Source organism: Ptiloglossa arizonensis, chromosome 9 (assembly GCF_051014685.1).
Source record: "Ptiloglossa arizonensis isolate GNS036 chromosome 9, iyPtiAriz1_principal, whole genome shotgun sequence".
Classification (NCBI taxonomy): domain Eukaryota; kingdom Metazoa; phylum Arthropoda; class Insecta; order Hymenoptera; family Colletidae; genus Ptiloglossa; species Ptiloglossa arizonensis.
This window is the reverse complement of record NC_135056.1, coordinates 1,891,054-1,911,746: the sequence shown is the minus strand read 5'-3', so window position 1 is coordinate 1,911,746 and position 20,693 is coordinate 1,891,054. Positions and strand designations below refer to the sequence as shown.

General features: G+C 32.3%; 1 protein-coding gene across 3 annotated transcripts in view; it reads left to right on the top strand.

The window, feature by feature from the left end:
- The first annotated feature begins 1,441 nt into the window (after positions 1-1,441).
- Positions 1,442-20,693, top strand: part of Gogo (thrombospondin-1 like protein golden goal) — a 34,411-nt gene continuing 15,159 nt past the window's right edge. The window contains exons 1-18 of one of the 3 annotated variants that reach the window (XM_076319926.1): positions 1,442-1,566; positions 2,016-2,060; positions 2,227-2,314; positions 2,432-2,645; positions 2,728-2,914; positions 3,040-3,261; positions 3,430-3,579; positions 3,728-4,076; positions 8,669-8,799; positions 8,934-9,185; positions 11,108-11,363; positions 11,532-11,756; positions 12,196-12,343; positions 12,463-12,627; positions 12,983-13,103; positions 13,177-13,451; positions 13,532-13,642; positions 13,963-14,175. In XM_076319926.1, the coding sequence (XP_076176041.1) occupies positions 2,254-2,314; positions 2,432-2,645; positions 2,728-2,914; positions 3,040-3,261; positions 3,430-3,579; positions 3,728-4,076; positions 8,669-8,799; positions 8,934-9,185; positions 11,108-11,363; positions 11,532-11,756; positions 12,196-12,343; positions 12,463-12,627; positions 12,983-13,103; positions 13,177-13,451; positions 13,532-13,642; positions 13,963-14,175 (3,080 nt within the window). In that variant the 5' untranslated portion in view covers positions 1,442-1,566; positions 2,016-2,060; positions 2,227-2,253. Of the gene's footprint in view, positions 1,567-1,815; positions 2,061-2,226; positions 2,315-2,431; positions 2,646-2,727; positions 2,915-3,039; positions 3,262-3,429; positions 3,580-3,727; positions 4,077-8,668; positions 8,800-8,933; positions 9,186-11,107; positions 11,364-11,531; positions 11,757-12,195; positions 12,344-12,462; positions 12,628-12,982; positions 13,104-13,176; positions 13,452-13,531; positions 13,643-13,962; positions 14,176-15,686; positions 15,884-20,693 lie in introns of those variants that run through there. The other 2 variants (XR_012993238.1, XM_076319925.1) reach the window with 2 other exon arrangements.

Sequence of the window (20,693 nt, the reverse complement as noted above, 5' to 3'; positions counted from 1 at the left end):
TTCGTCTTATTTTTACACGCATAAAATGTTAATGAATTTTGCTGGCGTCTTTTTAAACGATGCTTTAAACGACTGTTCAGATTATGTCGCAAATAAATCGATTATCTGCAAATGAAAATCACCACAAGTTGTTTTAATGTCACCTGTGAAAAATGCTATGAACTTTTTAAACAACCCAATAGTTACATTACATGCTGTAAAGGAGATGATAGATAAAAAGAACTTTAACTTAAATGAGAATTTTAATTGTAATAATATTTATGATATTTAATCTAGAGTATGACTATCCATGAACACAAAATAGAAAGAAAATTAATATGTAATTTAATTAAAAACGATAATTTTTTAAATATCAATCTCTTGTTAATTTGAATTATTTACAGAAATATTTTAATTAAAATACTAATATTTTATCGAAACAAAAATGATTATGCATCTATTATAAAACAGAAATAATTTTGTACAATTTGTTAAATGAGTAATATTTCAATAAAACGTATGTTTATCTCTGAAAACGTTTATCAATAATATCTTGAGGTATCCTTCATTTATAAAACATTTAAATTCATTATATAATTAAAATAAATAATTAATATAATAATATTTATTATTTAGCTGTTTGTTCATCTACTTATATTTATCATATAATTTATTGTTTTAATAGTAAAATAATAATGAAATAAGGATGATAAAAATATGCTTCGGTTCTTATTGCGTTAGAATTTAAATAAATTAACTACATTCGATTTACAATGATCTTATTTAGAGATATATTTACGATATTTATAAAGAGATTGTTATGACTTTCGTTAGTTTAGAAACTTTTTTCTAGATATTTAATTTTTACATTTATACAGTAATAAAGGTATATAAGGTAAGAATATGTAAAGTTACAAAGTGCGACGGAAAAGATTTAACTAATATTCTTTAGACATTCCACTGCTATCGAGATTGATCTCTTAACGTGAACGATAATGACCCTTTACTTCAAAATAAAAAAGAGAGGGGAAAGTGGTATTCCTGTGGAGAAGGAAAATACAGGTCGATATAATCCCTCCATTGATTGAAGTCGATGTTTTGTCAGAATTCTCCACCCCAAAGAATGACCACCGTAGTGGGGTTAGCTGACGAATAGGGGAGAGAATACTGGCCGTCGACCCCGGTTTAGTTGCCTTATGAATCGCGTATGAGTCGTTCGTGTTTTATCCTTATATCTCAACTAAAATTTTTTGCAGTGCATATTCTGCCATTAAATGTGTCGTTCAACAGTCCATTTTAATGTTAAATATATTCTATCGTGTGATTTTTTAGAAAAACAGTGTAAATTTATCACTAAATATAGAAGTTTCGGTAGACATACTGCTCTTGAATACGTTTGATAGTCTTCAATCGATTATTGCGCTCTCAAATTTTTCACGTAAATTACAATGTTTGCCATTTCGTATCGTGCAGTTTTGCATTTTATAAAATGCAATATATCTGAGATATCAACTTTTCGTTTTCAATTTGTGGTTTAAGTGTATGTATTTAAATAAAAACATACGAAATGTTTGTTTATAAATAAATGTACGTTTACAATTATAATTAGTTTTTTAACAATACTTTATACAATAGTATTTTTGCATCAATTTTCAACCGAAAACACATAAATTTTTCGTGTAAATTTAGTTAAAATTATTATGGACTTTACGTTATTCATTCAAACTTCTTTGTGAATATTCTATTTTCATTTATTCGTGTAAATGCAATTTTCCACGTTTTATCGGTTAACTTTTAGCTCGGAAATTTAATTAAAAGCAAATTACACAGCTACAGTGTCCATTTTATGAGTCGTGAAATTCAATCGTATCACACAATATAAAACATTTTTAAATTGTGAAAATGAAAAAATATTGGAGAAATAGGGAGTGAAAGTTTACGTGTATTATACATTCTTTAATATCGATTTCTGTAAATTTCTGTGGCACACTCGCGAACAGAACATTTATGCTTGCTTCTTTTGTAAACCAAACCAGATTCTTCTCAAGGAGAATGCTTGCGTCGAAATAAATAAAAAACTCGTAAGTTTATAAATTTATGCTGCTAAAATCAGATTTCAAAGTTTGAATATCGATATCGAATGTCATGTATCGGCTTGTTCAAAAACAAAGTGTAGGTAATAATATGACATAGAGACTTGTCTGCATTTATTCAAATATTCCACTTATTATTTACATGACCGTTCAGGGATGAAATACGGATGACAAGCTGGATATGAATTTGAAATCTAAATGGCTCTTCCTTGGAATACTAATTACTATCCTCCTTGAGTATGGTAATACTTTTTCGAATTATTTACCTTATTCTTAGTTTAAAAATCTTAACTCTGTACAAAGAGATAAACTAGCAACGCCGATTACCTAATTAATAATTAATAAAATGAGAAATTTAGTTTTTACTAGATCAATTATGGAAGAGGGAGAAGAATTTGGTACGTTGAACATTGATTCACCCTCTTCTCATGTCGCTCTTTCGGGAGATCTTACGGTGATTATTGTAAAATCAGATCCAATATTAAAAGGCGTAAAACATACAAACGAGTTAAAGGAGAACAGTGCAAACGTTGAGCATTTAGAAAATTTTTCTAACGAATTACCTTTATTACGGTAAGACAATTATCATATTTGATTGTAGAAATAAAATATATCGTATTATTTGTTAATTTTCGATTATTTCTATTATTCTTAGAATATTGTACCTTCTTGATAACATATCGGAATTAATTGGTGAAATTGAATTAAAGAAGCTACCATCAAAAAATGAAAACATTTCAATTAACATTCCTTGCGGATATTTCACTCGTGGCGGTATTTATGCTCTGCGAGTAGTATACAAAAACAAAAATTCGACAGTACCTATTACCTCTCTCTATCAGGTTGTAAAATTATTATTACCGTTTCTTATTTGCCGCATGGATGTCCACACTCTCTGATAATTATAAGCACGTTTGTTTTTATATCAAAATTTTAATATGATAAATGTACACAATTTTATTCACAGACAAGTCAAACATTGGACGTCAAGTGGCCAACGCCAAAAATTTTTTTGAAATCTCAGGAAATTGTTACATATCCAAATAAACGTGTTACAGCCACTATAGAATTTGATGGAACGAGTTGTAATCCAATGGAAAATGTTCCTGTAGCTATCTATATTATACAATTAATATACTGCGGGTCCAGCGTGACTGCTTGTTATTTACAGAATAACACTCACATTCAAGTAAATAAAAATATTTTTTACAGTTTTTATTAATATTCATTTCCATTGCTTGGTTATATTTTGCCTAATTTTTTCTTCTTTTTTTTTATTACATATGCAGTTTATAAATATTACATTAATTTATAGCAATAATTGTTATCATTTACAAATTTTATTCCGCTATTTTAGATTCTATATTACGAAGAAGTAAGAGGTTTCGTACCCCCGAAAACTATTCCTTTTCGGTGTGAATTCTTCGGATTGCCTGGAAATTATGCAGTTAGGTTGAAAGCGTCAAATGCAAATCCAACAGCACCAAATACCAGTGTATATTTCAAGGTAAATAGTATGAAAATAAATCAATCGGTTTCATACTAAAATGAATACTTTCGAATAATACGAGAAGTTATTTCAATTAAAGAAATATTAAAACTTGAGTAAGGAAATTAATTTTTGAATTTTTAATTATTTTATTTTCAAATTTTAGGTCAATTGGTCAGAAGAATTCAAACTAACGGTCCATGCAAGGTCGATATACCCTTGTGAAGGACTGGGAGGTATAGCGGTTCTTTTTGAGTATCCTTCCTGTCGATTAGAAGGTGATCGTGTTCGTGTTTACGGCCGTTTGAAAGCTGACGTTACTTCGGTTGCTTCACCTTCCAGTCTTCATTACATTACAGAATCTAGATCGATTCCTGGCAAACACTCTTTAACTTTCGATTGTGATCTTTTTACGGAGAAATTTGTCGAATATTGTTTTGTCTATGTGAGTCAGGCCATCACGGGTGCCATGATGGATGTTACAATATCTTGTATACCAACATTTCCTTTTCAAGGTAGACGACAATATTTTATAAAATTAATAGTAATATTCATTACTTGGAAACCATTACGTCCATTTTATTTCAAATAATTTCGTAATCATACGTTGATTTGACCAACATATCAAATAAGAAATTTCAACATGCAGGGTGATTCTTATAAAATAATCGATACGATTACAGTATTGTGATTGCTCTCTTTATAATAAAAACTCAGGACCATCAGTTATCATGAACGGGAGATCGGTCGAGAATTTGTTTTTGGAATTGATCCAACCCAAACGGATCACTCGAAGAGGATAGTGAATAGTATACAAAACCGATAATGGGCGAGATATAGCGTAACGAAATTAGATCTCCCGAAACTAAAATCTCAAAACGATGCCAAAAGCGATTCGTGAGTTCCTCCCGATGAAAATGAGTTTAAACAGGGCTTTGTTCAAACTATTGTTAATTACAATGTATTTGAAACATATCTGAAAAACTTTCAACCACGTATAATTAAAAATAGTCCAAATAAGATTCGGTTCGGACTTATTTTCCCCGGGGAAATCTCACTAATCTATTGATAATACTTTCACGAAGACACAATGAGAACTAGAAAAGTGTTTAGTTTGCATTAGTGTTATCATATCCATACGTGTACGGCACCATTTTGAAGTTCGATCGGCCGATTTTTAAATCTACAACTGCCGACCGTTCGACTCGACGTTATTTAAACTGAAGAAACTTAGTAAAACTTAAGTCTGATGCAGACTAATACAGACTTGATCTAAAAGTAAGACGTTACTATTTCTCCATAGCATAGCATTATGTATTAGTGATACAGTTCATATGAAAAATATTAATTTTGGAGGAAATAGTTGCGTGGCAGAAACATATACAAGGTGTAAGAATAGCATTGTTCAGAGTGCGTGTGCAGCATTTGTAAAGTTCCTTATGATGGAGACGCTAGCTTGATTTAGTTATCTGTTAGCGCCAAGTGGTTTCTTGTACAGTCTAGGTAAACTTTACTATTTAGAGCTGGAAAAAAGATAAGCCCGGTGACACAGGGGCGAAAGAGGTCTCTCGATTGCTCCGCCTGTCCCCATCGCACAACAAATAATAATTAGTGTTAATAGACGTAACTGCTTTGGTTATTAATACACTACAGTTGAAATTATGTGTTAGTAGACGTGGAACTAAAACTATTGGGACCAATCGTATCCGCATTCCTTAGTCTTGTCTTCTTTTCAGTTCTAAATGGTGTATCTATGCAGTGTGGAAAAGGAACAGTTGGGAGGGGAGGTAGGCGCGTGGAGGATCCCTGCACTTAATAGTGCTGGTCTATAGACAAGAAAAGTATACTCCTATCAATATGTTAATAGAAAAATGTTTAAGTTATCCATATCGTAGCAGGTTAAAAATTTTCTTTCGTGCTCTCTTTAGATTGCAAAATGCTCCCCAGTTTGGAAAATACTGATTTAAGGTGATCTCAACCATCAATTTCGTTTTCTTCAAATGTTCTGTCATAATTTTTACTCTACGAAGTAACGGCCACTTTTAAGATAAATTTAGTGACATATGAAACAATATTATTTAAGGCCACAAACATGAGAATGTAATTTTTAAATTACATCTCGTTGATAGGTGACAGATCGAAATTCGATATTCAGAGAATATTTAACGTGAAAACTTACAATTTGGGATGTAAGTTTTATATTTTTGATACTACTTCGTATTATATTTTTGATCTTTAATAGAACTCTGTAATAAATTATTAGAGTTGCTGAACTTATTTTAACAATAATTATCACCTCATAATATAAATAGTATTTTATTTTCTTAAAGTTAAAAACCAAAAACAAAATCGTTTTTGTTATATAACGCGCCGCTTTGAATCAAAATTTTCCCGTACGAATGTCTCTTCAATATTATTCTGAAATGTTAAAGATAATTATATTGGTCGATCAGTTTATAAGAATCATACTAGATAGATACATACACACATACAAGCGCGAGCTATGCAATTTGATTCAGACATATCTCCTTTACTATTGATAGTAGAAAAAGTTGGAAAGTTCAATAGTATCTAAAAATGGAAAAATATTTTTTTAAATAAATTCTATGTTTTTGTACATAATTCAATTCTACTTATTATTTTATACGTAAAAATAGTAAGATGCAGATATCGAGAAATGAATAATTTACGGTACACTTGAGTGTCTAAAGTTGCATTAAAAAGGGAAAAAGAGAAAGACAGCGCAAATCGCAAGTGTTCGATTTTATAATACAAAAAAATTGTTGAACTTTAATTATTTTTTATTTTCATATACATATGTATATACCTCGTATATTATAGTTACTGACAATGAGAACTTTCTAGATAGAGTGAGATCCGCAAAATATATAACTTACATGGCTACTTGTGTTAACACACAATAATTTAATAAATAATAAAAATTGTATGATGAATTATAATTGAAAATATTCGACTATATCTTTTACTATTCTTTATTGCCAAATACATATAAATATAAAAAATGCTAAACATAAAGTATATTGCATAAAATACATGATTAATATTTTTTTTTATTATAGATTCTTTATATGAAATGAGAGTCAATTATTATAATGTTTCTTAATGATGTTCATAAAAAATATTGACATTAAGCTGTGACATTTATTGGATGTTCATAGCGTATAAAATTTCTGTTTTAAAAGTTCGTGTGACAAATGTCATTCACTAAAATGAGATGTACATGTATAATAAAGAATCGTATAGGAAATAATTTAAGTTTTTTTTTCCTTCGAAAGAAAATTTCAATACAAAATAATTAGTGCGAAAAAAGACCATTATGAAATCTTACTTTCTGTATAAATTCAATTGTAATTTAGAGTGTAAGAAAAACAGTTTGTCGCGGTGAGACTGAAACTGAAACTAAAATATGAATTTTATGAACTATTGAATGTTAATACAAACAGCCGAACATGTTTTATATTTGTTATAAAACAGCCGAACAAGTTTTTTATACTTGCCCTCTCGTAAATACAATACGTCGTACCCAAGACTGAGGAAGAATAAAAAATTAGATACAGTTAAAGAATAAGGAAGAATGAAAACAAATTGATACGGCTAAGTGGAAAAAATAATGATGCGACCACTAATGAAGTAGAAACCATGGCAATTAACGAAACATTACTTTATCCGCTCTTTGATATTTTTACATATAGAACAATACAAAAAATTGGTTTATACATGTATATACAGGGTGCTTCAGCTAGATGGGATTATCCGAAATACTTATCTTATTGTACGAAACAACCTCTCGGAACAAAGTTACACAATTTTAAGAGCACATGTAAAGGTAGAATGAAATTCTATATTTTTCTATCGATATCTGTATAAAGCATAAAAAAATAAAACAAATTCAACAACTTTAATAGCCATATCGTTCCGATCATTCAATCTCGAGATATTTATGCCCGAAGATAATTAAAATTCCTTAAACATTTACGTGACATATAGGATAAGATTCACAGATTCGTTTTCAAACGTAAATATTAGCTGTTTCCGATCTTTTTTCAGTTCTACTCGAAGTGTCAAAGATAGATGTATAAATATAATATTGGATAGAAAATGTAAAAGCCGTTGAATCAGATGACGAGGAAATGTGGAGTAACCAAAAAAGGATAACATTGAGAAAAATTTTATAATAATTTAAGAATAAATAAGGCAAATATTTAGGTTGATCACCCTGAAGCACCCTGTACATGCACAGTGTTTCATATAAAATATTATAAGCTGTTTTGTCAGAAACTACTAAGGATAATAACAAAATACGAGGTATTGCAATTGGACATCACGGTGAAAGGGGGAGGGGGTACAACTTTTTATTTTTTTTAATGGAATGGCACATACATTTCTGAATTTCTGGATAGCTTATGTAAAAAGAAATAACATTTATTTGGAACGTTTCTCGCTACCGTATACAATTTTATTTTTTAGGAAAGTGTAATTGTAGCTCTCAGATGCAGGTGCATAAGTACACTTGTGAAAACGAAAGTGTTGAAGGAAATTTTAGGCAATATTAAACCGTTAAACTTTTTCATCTGTCACTTCTTTCTACTGTCAATCGTAAATGAGACTTAACCACATTGAAATTGCATGACTTACCTTACGTTACATTTTGTATTATACGCAAATTTGAATAAATTCGTCATTAACAAACACTTGGAATTTGCATAGTCTAGCTAATAAAAATATGCAAAGTATTTTTGGAGTTGATAGTCAAAGTTCCAAGAATTGTACGAACACAAGTCTAAAAATGTTTCAATTGTAAGTTATAATACATATGTATAATCTTCGTGCTTAAAACGTACACTCATTCAAGCCGACAAATTCCATCACTAGTCTTATTAAGTTTACTTCTAAGAGAAAGAAAATGATAAAAGTAAAAAAAGCGTTACAGAGAGAATAATTAAAAATTTAAAAGAAATTTCATGACACTTTTTAATCTTTGTAAAGTTTTGAAGTCCTTAAAATATTTGTTACAATACTTGCTTTATGTTTGAAGTTGTAATAATATTTACAACGTGTTTTATTAAATTTATTTTGATTTACACAGAAGGCGATACCGCTGGTTGGGGGCCTTGGAGTTCTTGGACTCCTTGTAGCAGTTCATGTTTTGGAGGAATTCGAAATCGCTATCGTTTTTGCGATGCCCCTCCTCCAAAATATGGAGCAAAATTTTGTCAGGTACATTATTTTCTTTAATTATTTTATTAAATAATCTAAATTAAAATTCTTTGCGTAGATTTTAGAAAAAAAAACTTTCGTTTTGAATAACAACTACGGAACGACTAAATTTCAGAGTTATTATTAAATTATAGGGAAAGGCAGTAGAAACTGAATTCTGTGGCAAAATATTTTCAGAAGATTCAAAAAAAAATGAAGTGCATAATCGAATCGAAAGTTCTGAATGTCATGGTGCAATTTCAGTTGCAACAAAACCAGAAATCGTAGCTGAAATTGGATCACAATGTCGATGCGGATGTCGCATTAAATTACAAGGACAACTGTCTAGAAAAATTCTAGGAGCCAATACTCAAGCATGCCCTGGGCGATCTTTCTGGCTCTTACAGGTAATATGTTGAAATTACTAAACTCAGAAAAGTAATAATCGATGTCTACTAAGAAAACAGTAAATTAATACAATGATTCGCATTAATATTTGGACACCATGCTGATCGAGAAATGATTACACTCGTTGATTGTTTATAATAGTATTATTGAATTGATTGTTATCCAATATAATGAAGTACTTATTATAGTTAGTGGAAACATAAATTTTAATTATTTATGCCATATAGTTTTTTGCATAACAAAGAACACATAACACTAAATTGTGTCAAAATTTGACGTCGCAAAAATATTCGGACAATATTGCATTAATTTCGAACAAGTAATATTAATTTTATATAAAATATGTATATTTTTTAACCATATTGTCATAATATTAATATTTCGTCGATTGATCTTTCTGTATTATTATTTCATATAATCGCTTAGGCATATTTCATATAATTTCTTTTTAATATTCCTGTGGAATACGTTTCCATTCTTCTGACAAACGTTCCTTCAATTCCATTATTGTTTTTATAGATGTTGTACGAATGTTACGATCCAATTGATCCTATAAATTTTCAATTAAATTTAAATTTGGCGATTGAGGTGCAGGGTGCAACATTTGTATAGTAAATATTCAATTTTTTGGAACACTTGTATAATAAATATTCCTGTACAATTCTTCATTTGCGTTTAGGATCATTGTCCTGATAAAATTTAAAAGTATTTTTGTCCATAATACCGTCAATAAAAACTAGTTCACCTACATCTGCAATCGAAATACACCGATAGTCGACAAGCCCGTACAATTACATTTCCATCTCCAAGTTTCATTATCGGCTCTAAAATTTTAATTTTTAATTCTTCATTTACTGTATGCCATACCATTTTACGTTTATCGGATCCATGAAGATTAAATTTGCTATCGTCTGCAAATATTACATTGTTCCATCACGACTGATCTTCATAAACAGATTCTTTAGTAAAATTCAGACTTTTTTTCCGATTAGCCTCGATTATATATGGCTTTCTACAAGGAATCCTGCTGTTGTAACCATAGCTTTTCAATACCCGTCACACTGTGTCCGGATGCACTTTTTTCCCAGATTCTTCAAATAATTCTCTTATTAATTTTGAAGTACTTTGTCCGGGATCTTCCCTTATTTTCCTTATTATCTTATGTTGATCGCGAGAATATAGTAATTTTTAACGACCCTGTTGAAGGATTGAATCGATTCAATCCTCACAAATATATCGATATACAATGTCTGCAACAGTACTCTTGCTTATATTTAATAATTTGATTACTTTTCGGTATGATTTTTCCTTTTCCTCGATCGGCAGGCAGCTGTTCGCCAGTTCTTTTTATCAAAGAAGGTTTTTCCTTTATGATGAACAATGGTAATTTATTTCTCAATATTTGCGACGCAACATTTACAAACAATATGTACTAGCGGCATAATTTACTTTTTCACTAACTATAATAAATACTTTATTATATTATAAAACAATAAATTCAGTAATATTATTATAAATAATTAAAAAGTGTAATAATTTCTCGAGTAGCACAGTGCCCGAATATTAATGCAAAACACTATATTTAACAATGGATTATGAATTAATTAAATATTTTAACGACTAAATAGTCGCAGAATAAAATTTTGTTACTCTTATTAAATAATGATTCCAAAAATGGGAAGGAATTTTCGGTCTTTTTAAATACGTTAAAAAATGATTTTCGTATAATATCCTTTTTTTACAATAATTTCAATACATTTATCTATTTTGTAAAATAGTCTTTAAGATAAGAAAAAAATAATCGTTAACTTGTTTCTTTTCCTCTATAAGATTAATCAAACAATACAATAGTGTCTAAAATGATGTCCATATTAATAGGAGTCTACTCATTAATTATGTATATTTAATTTGGTTTATTTAGGCACAAACGAATTTCGTAATTGGATTACATTTAGATCAGTTACAATTTCCTTGCCCGGGACAGTATTTTCGTGTCCGAGATGGTAATTCTTTAAATGCTGATCTCTTATCTGATGTTTCTTCGGATAAAATGCAGTTTATTACAAAGACACTAATTAGCTCTGGAGAAAATTTACTATTGGAATTTTTTAGCGACGAACTCACAGCATCTGAAGATATTTGCACTGGTGGTTTTCTTGCTCATGCAGCTGTACTAGGTAAAAATTCAATCTACTTCAGATTTGTTCCATTTAAAAATAATCGAAAGGATTGCATAACTTGTAAAAGAAATAATGTAAAAATATTTGTTTAAATTTAATTTCACAGAAACTAAATGGTTACAATCCTTTTGAAAGTTTAAGAAATTTGTTCTGATTCCATTACAGATAAAAAATATTTAAAAAGAAATGGAAGTATAACTGTTGTGCCTTCTGAAATAAATTCAACGAACATCGAAAAAGAATGGATTTTTTGGAAACCAGCGCATTTAGTAACTGCTTTGCTTTTAATCCTTATGTTTATCATTTCTATCTTTTTAACCATGCAGTTTATTATAAAATATAGAAAGTATCGTATTGCTGAGGATCTGGACACTTTCAACGATGTTTCTGGTAAAAATAAGTAATTGTATCCTTTATTGTTTAATCATATTTATAAGGATCAAACTACTTTCGAGTACAGTAATCTTCAGTTTTAAGACAATGAATCAAGTCCAGCAACTACCTTGAATTTTAGGGTCATCTCAGTTATTTAGCTGGCTTTATATTTATCAATTGTTCGAGACAACGGTTGACGTGATGTCTTCGCGCTGGAGAGACATAAAGAATAGTAAGAATGACTTGTTCTTGAATTTGAGGACAAAATTCTGCCTTGAAACTGAAGATTACTATATTATGCATTTAAAGACAGTTATAAATATCTGATTATCGTATGAATAACATAAACTTTGTATTTTAAGACTATCCTCAATTAAAAAATGTTATTAAATAATATTACACTTTTAAATTTACTATAAATTAACGATTGTTCAAAAATCTGTATCATAATTAGAATTAATGCCTGGAAGATTGAAATTCTTGTCTACAAGTACAATTATTTCTGATGTGATATCAATGATAGAAGCAACTGTAAAAGATTCTGCAAAAGAAACTTTGTGCAATACAGAAGAACAATATAATAGCACTGACACATTAACTGGGTAAGAATGGTAATGAAATTACTAATTTTAAAGGATAGTAATAAACTTTGAAATCCTACAATAATAAAAAGAAAATTAATTATACGTTTTAAAGAGCAATTATTACTTTTAAACTTCAGATACAATGATGGCTCTACACTGAGTTCTAGTACATTAAAATTGAACAATACTCTGGAAACTTTTTCTGATGAAACATCAACAAAATCAAACTATGATAAATTATTATTAGCTTCCAGTATCCTTGTTTACAATAAACCAGAAGTAAAATATGCCTATCCTGTAAAGTAAGTTTAATTTATATTTAGAACAACAATTCTTTAATTTATGAAGATATCTGTTGTTTCCTTATTTATAAAGAAATTTATGAAAGTTATTATTATTAAAGAGAGAGTAATATTATTAGTTTTTTTATGTACACATCTATCTTTTATCGAGTTAAAATTATTTGCAATAATCAATAACCTATTTTTTGATAACGAATTAAAAATCTGTTTCATTGATCATTAATATTAGAATTATTATTTCATATTTAATACTTAAATGTACAAAACTTACAATTTTCTGTAATTTATAAATTACCTAATAAACTCATAAAGGACATGCAAACTGTAATCTAGTTACAATATATTTATTGTGCAGATTACAGACAATAGATTCTGATAGTCCAGAAGCAGCAGAAAATGAAAAATTAGAAGATAGTAGAAGTAATAATACTTCAAACATACATCAGAGTAATGAAATTAATTGTTCCGAAGAAAAGGTATACTGATCTATCAAATAAATTATTAAGTATAAGAGAACATAATTATTTTATATATTTCTTAAATGTATAGGAATCTATTTCTGAAAGTATTCTTTCAAGTACACCAACTTTGGGAAGTGGAAAAGAAACAAAAGAAAGAAGAAATCGTGAAAAACTTTTGCAAGGACCAGGATCAGAATTTAGTTTAGCAAATCCTGATTCAGAATTGGAATTAGATTACTATGATTATAATGTAGCAAATGCTAGTGCTGTTCCTGGATCTTATTTAGGAATGGACCCTGCTTTCTTAGTATGGATTCCACCAATTGAGGAATTTAAACTCGACACAGAGGATCTTTGTTTAGGGTAATTTATAATTCTTATTATTTAGTAATTTATTAGTAATATTTCTATTATTCATAAAATAAAATTTTATTTATTTACAGAAGTAAAAGAAATTCTATTTTGACTCATGAAGGTGCTGCATTAACACCTTCTGAATATAAAAGAATGAAACTATCTAGCTTTCAAGATTTTAAATTCGAATTTGAGCAAGGGTAAGTAAAAAAAATATGTTAATTATAATTTTTCCCTAGTGCTATTCACAAATGTATATCACTAATATTATACAATAGTATTTTTAAATTCACATAAAGAAGTTAGAGTAAGTGATAAATATAGTAATTGTTGAAAAAATTAATTTAGTCAATATAGTTCACCTCATTATGTAATTTATATATAAAATAAAATTTGCTAGTACAATGATTGTATGAATGATTTTTATGCATACAATCTTTAACAAAATTTGTTTGTTTAAATTTTTTTAGAAATAAAATAGTTCACACTCTCAATAAAATTAATTATTTTATGTTGACAGTGAAAAATACTTTAAAGCGGAAGAAAAACACTGCCAAAGTTTTGATTATGAAAATCTAATTCATGATGAAGCTTCTGCAAATTCCAAAATAAGGACATACGAGAAATTACTTCCTGTACGGAAACTTCTGACAGAATCTAGTATTAAAGTAAGCATGGAGTCTGTATCCGGGGGCCTTGAGCAGAAACAATATTGTGTTATTCCCAACAGAAGGTAAGTTGTTAATATTTATTTCTGTGAAACTAAATTCTACTAAAGTCAATAATTCATAACAGTCATATAAAAGTATCTCATCTTACAAAAATGGATAAAAATGATTAAACGTACAATAAACAAAGGTAATTTTTGTTATGCAAAATGAACCACATAACTTGATCATCTTCATTATGTCCGGTATTAGTATGCACATTCCAACTATTTTCTGTCAAAGTTTGATTTAAAGGTGCAGAAATAAATTCTCCAAACAATATAAAATATATTTTTTACCAGAACTTAATATATCTATATGTATATAATTATTGTTTGTATCTTCTGTTACTTCTGACTGGTTCCAACAATTCATTAATTTTCTCTAGTATGGATGAAAAGGAAACAGGTCATTTTGATTTTTTATTAAAAGTCAATGTTTTGAAGAACATATTACTTAATTTCACTGATTCAATATGTTGTTCTTTTAATGACTCAGATAGTGATCTTTTGGTTTCTGTTAGTCATTTGTAAATCTACAAAATGTATGATCATAGTATTTTTTTTTTTTTACTAACCATTCGTTGACAGTATAAGAAGCAGGGAGAAGCTTTAAATTTGTGTTAATCTGTGAGTTTTCTCCTAATTCCATTCATCTTTGTTTGAAGATTGATTGATAATGCGTGACACATGTATGAATTATTATCAGTTTTATTATTACTGAGCGGGCATTCTTCGGCTATATATCCCTTCTGTTTTCATATAAAGTAATCAAGTTTATCTGTTGTAGTAAAAATTTTGTATATTGTACATCTATTATAATTCTTAGTGAATTTGAAATTGTTTTAATATTGTTTGGGTTTATAAATATTTATTGTTTGAAGGCAAGGACAAGTGCATATTTTGGATTTAAGATTCTTGCTTTTAATTGTGTAATTCTGGAACAAAGTTTAATGTTGTGTTTTTGAATTTATTTTGATTATAAACTTTGAAATTATTAGATATATGTTGGGTACAATGATTCTTTGAGCCGGTACTACCATTGGTTTGATTTCTATGCTTATATTATTGATTGTATTTGGATACAATCACTTTCGTAACTGTATCTTTATTATCAAGATAAACCTTCCCATTTGAAACCCAGGATATGTATTTAACAAATTTGGACCCTATTACACTGCCCGACACAAATTTTGCTTTCAATAACCCTTGGGTGATTAGATGTATTCTTGTAGAGGATTGCTCCCAAAACAAGAATCCGGAAGCCGAATTGCTATAGTACCCCAAGTTTTTGAAAAATACAAAGTTTTGTAAAAAAAATTTCTCGACAAAAATGCGGTACTACATAAAAAATAAAACGTTAGAAACTTCTAATAGTCTTAAAAGACAAAGGAGAGTTTTCCAAATAGAGTGATATACAATTTATTAATTGTTTTTGATTCTAAATAATTATGAATTAGTGTAAAAGTTTAAGAATACTGCCAATGTGCACAGTTTCTCCACATTATTTTTGTATTTTTATGAAAACTTTTATCTAGCACGAACATTCTATCCAGAATCGAATTCTGTATATATTTCTGAGGAAGAAATTGCCCAGCAGTATTGGAATGATTTACATTTTGAGCAGGCCGAGAAAATATTCGTCAGCATGTTGTCCACTGTTTGCTCATATGGCACAGCCGAAACTATGCGTAACCAATACGGATGGAGGCGTTCAATGATGCACCCACTTTATGTAAGTGATGTTTCATTTTTTTTGTAACACCTCAGTGTTCTGTCTTTTTTTTCATATATTTCTCTGGATACCAATCACCAAACTGTTTTTTAACAATTTCGATTAACAAATATTCCACTGAAAATTGTTGTTTATAAATTTTTTAAACAGATGAAAGTAAAAAAAAGAAGGTATTTAAAATATATTATTACTTATAACATCCGCAATTAAAATGATAATAACAATTGATCACTTTCTTCTACACTGCTCGAAGTACACGATTCACTGAAACCTCTTCAAAATTGAACTGGTATTGAAAAACAGTTTTCATCAAGAAAAAATAAAAAATCTCATCAAGTTTATAAAAGCAACCAAGCTACTATTTAAAATTGCGTAACTTAGTGTAGTAGATAATAACTAAGAAGTTATTGTTAAAGTTTAAATCCAAAAGAAACAATAAAATTATGTTTGTTTTACTGGAGGTTTATATAGGTATCTCTATTATCTCCACAACTTTCAAACATTATTTATTTATCATGTTGTGAAAAATCTCTATGACGAAATATGTTCTCTTTTATTCTATTATTAGATATGACAAGAAATTTAATTTTTGAATAAATAAATTTAGATTGATATGTTTATCACTTTTACAAAATTATTTATAATTCCTTTCTTTTACATTCTACTATTGTTGTATAAAACAGGGATAGATTCAATTCCCGTAATTTTTCAAAATTTGGAATACTTTTCTATAGATGGTAATATTACTAAAGAATGTTGCAAAACTTTATACAGCTATATCTAGTGTTTAAAAATTTTAAGTTAGTTAAGCTTCCTTTAAATTTCTTTTCTTTTTTAATATTTCTAAAGTGTAAGAATAGCAAAATTTCGTTTTTTTAAATTTAGTAAAGATGCTTCTATATAGTAAACATATTTTGAAAAAAGTTTGGAAGAAGATAATCGAACAATTGCTTAATCTTTGATGAATTTATAGTAGGATACTAGCCTGCGTGTTTAAAAAGGATGTTTGTGTGAATGAAACCTGTGATAATTGTTAATGGCTATCTTGAAGTCCCATAGTTATCAGGCGTTAAATGATGAATTGTTTGGAAGAACACATGGGAAAGTTTATAAGTGACTAGTCCTTGCAGAATTTAGCCACGTAATGGGAAAAACGATGTCGTCTTTTAATAAGAAGACATCATCACGATACTTATCTCAGAATCGTCTGTTTTCATGGAGAAAATATTCTTAAAACTTCCCCCGTTAAAAAAAGAGATCAAGACCTTATCGATCACTATCGGGGGCTCCCAAAGTTAGAATTTATTCAACACCATCCTGTATGGGCGCTCCCACGGACTTCATTTGAGGATTAAAGCTTCTTTCAGGACTTGAATTTGACCCGTTTGATAATCACCCGTACGCACGGAGACTTTTTTTTCATGGAAGGAATCTTCTTAAGACTTCCTTGACCTCTTAAAACGAGGTTACAAGGTATGTGTAATGACCTGCTCCGGTAACCCATGTGCGAAGCCTATCCACTAAGCCTCTCATGGATCAGCCTCGTACGATCAGAGGAAACGTGGAAACGTTCAGCGCTGAGCAGGATCACGCTGTCACGCTTCCACTCGTCTAGGTGACCGCACTATGGGTGTCTGTAAGGCCTTTTTTTTCTGTGGAAAAATCTTCGAAAGACATCTTCCACCCCTTGGGGTGGGGTCGAGAGTAATGTGAAATTCTTCGCATTCGGTAATGCCGGATGCAAAGTCTACCCACTAAAATCCCCATGGTGATGATCCTTGTACAACTACGGGGGAAAACTGGGAGTCACAAACAACACGACATCCAATTCCCTCCCTCCTTTCAGCGCGATGTCCGCATCCTATCAGCGTTTTCACTAGTGGGGGCGTGAGAGCGTAATCCTCGCGAAAGTGAGCATGGCTCTTACCACGTCCGGCAGCGAAAGAAAGTGGAAGGCCTTGCCTATCCGCCCTAATCGTATCGACCAGGACACGCCATTTACACGCCCAGTCTGGGCACACTTTCAGGGTGTACTGCCCCGTGTCCTGGTCTGTTGGACAGTCCCAGCAGTGCGCTGTCGCAACCTTGTACATACGACGCAGGTACTGCCCGAAGCATCCATGCCCGTACAGCATCTACACCATACGGTAGGTGAGCGAGCCGTAGTCTCTACCCAGTCACTCCAATAGGAGTACGCAGATAGCCTCGACGATCTGCTGACCGAACATCGGTTCGTTCAGCCGTTGCTGCCACCGCAGCAGCATAGACTGCCGGGCCTGGCGTCTGAGGTCTTCCACCTTCCGTCCCGCCAGGACTATTTGACGTTCCTCGAGTCCCGTCTGATTGCTCCCCAAGGTAGGGCATTAAAGAAATTGCCGATGTTCAACTACACCGCCAATGCCACCCCACTATGGGAGACGGTCGAGACCGAGAGTGACCTGACGTCGACCGAGAGCGACGAATGGCGTCGATCGTCGATCGGTCCTCCCAGAACCCGAACTGGCATTCGGTTAGTACAGGCTCAGCCCGCGACAGGTACCCGACGATGCGGGCCGCCAACACTCTTTCAAACAACTTGTCCACATCGTCGAGGAGACAAATGAGCTGGTACGCGAAAGGAGAGTTCGCAGGCCGGTCTTCCTTCCGGAGGAGGACCATTCGCGTCATCTTCCAAGTGGAGGGGAATCGCCCGGCCTCCAGGCAGCGATCAAACAACTGCTGGAGGTCGTTACCAGGAACGCTCTGGGCTAAGATCCAGATCCAGCCGAGTACACCGTCGATACCAGAGGCCGTGTTTTTCGCCCCAAGCCTTCGGATGGCCATGACCAGCTTCTCGACCGTGACCCTCAGCTCGGTGGATCAGGTGGTTGGGTCCGCCGATGGACGTGGCTCGCCCTCCCTCACTATAGGGAAGAGTGAGTTAACCACGTCCCTTAGGAGCTGAGAGTCGAGACCCTCGGTGATCGGAGGCACCCGTGGGTGGAATTTGTACACCACCTTGTATAGGCGCTCTCATGGTGCTGTGGTGGTGCCGTGGTGTGGTTGAGGCGATATTGGGGGCACATAGGACCATCCGGATGTACCGGTAGTCCGATAATGTCTCTGTTGCCTCCACCATATCCAAACGTCAAATCCTCCCCCGTGTCGCACGCACGTCATCTCCGAATCCCGGTTAATAAAGCGGAGGTCGAAGCTCGCTGTTCATTCGTTCAGGACCCCGTTCTTTCGATTCGTTCTGGGGGAATCCCAAGCAACGGACTTTGAGTTGAAGTCCCCCAGGACGAGCATCGCCTCACAATTTCTCCCACCAGGACACGGCGTTCACCTGCCCAGATGGGGCACACTTCCACACTCTATCAGAAGTGATTGGACAACGGCGACAGTGCGCTGCTTAACGGTCGGGTGAGCCATTCGTTGCTACCACTGCAATAGCATGGACTGTTAAAGTTGGCGCTTGAGAGCTTCTACCTCTCGTCTTGCCAGGATTTTCCTCCGTTTGCGTGTCTTGTAGCGGGTATTATAATAAACCGCGTGCAATCCCGCGAGCAGATTTAGCAGAAGCCCATATCACGTTAGGAGGCAGCTAAGGTACTTACCTACACGGGACCTCATACACTGCCACCGAGTGGAGTATTCGCATATAGACCCGGCGGATCCGATTGTTCGCCCCCCCCCCCCCCCCCCAATTGGAAAGAAGCTGGTCTAGTGCGTTAACTAACCCCATCCAATCGCGGAGCCAGACAACCGAAGTGTCCCTCAAAACGCCAGTGGCTATCGAGAATCAGTCCCAAATATTTTATCTGGAACTTCACTTCGAAGGTGGCGTCACTCACCTGAATCACAGGGCGTGACTGCTACTAGCAAAATGCATGGAATCCAGCACTTCTGTTTAGCACTAATCCGTTCGCATTTTCTCAATGGCTCCCAAAGGCCACTACCAGCGTATCGTCTATCGTAACACTTTAGATTGACGCCGTTGGGGAGGCGCTCGTTACACAAGATAATGTCGTATTCGATATTCTATAGCAAGGAGGTTCAATGCGGACTCCTACTGAGATACTGCTGTGGAGATAATCCTCAACCACATCCCGTGTATAGGTAAGGATTTGGTGTTGTTTGAGTCCCCGCCTAATTGCTTCTCAGAGTAACGTGTTGAAGGCGTTGGAGACGATTCCAGAACCGTCTTAGAGAAAACTTTGTAATATATTTGACACTAAAAAATCTTTAAGTGATCCTGATTTCGTTATCGGTGTTATTATCGCCTAGGACTCTGCTTTGCCTTGCAAATCGTGGAAAGCAGACCTGTGAAGTAATTCTAACTGTTCCTTTGCGAAGAAAAAAATCGTATACTGTGAATTATATTTTTAATTTACAATGTATTGGGTTGGAACATAAGTTCATAGGGTTTTCAAAGTAAAATTCGAAGACAATTTTTAAATATTTATACACATATTTATTCTGTTACGTGTTTTCACAGGGACATCAAGCACAGGAACAATTCTTTAGAATGTTGATTCTAAAGAAGAATTCACCATAAGAATGGGGATTGTTTATTGATGTATCGAAAAAATAGTTATTAGGTTGTTCAATAAATTTTGTCGTCCGATAAAACTTATTAAACAGTATAGTATTAGGTTGCTCAATAAGTTTTATTGAACGACAAAACTTATCGAACAACCTATTAATTCTCTTAAACTAATTTTACACCAAATAAAGTACCACAATATAATTGGAATGTCTAGGGAAATTTAAAAGTGATTGAAATGTTACTTGGCCTACAAATTGAGCACACAATATACTTTGTTTCCTT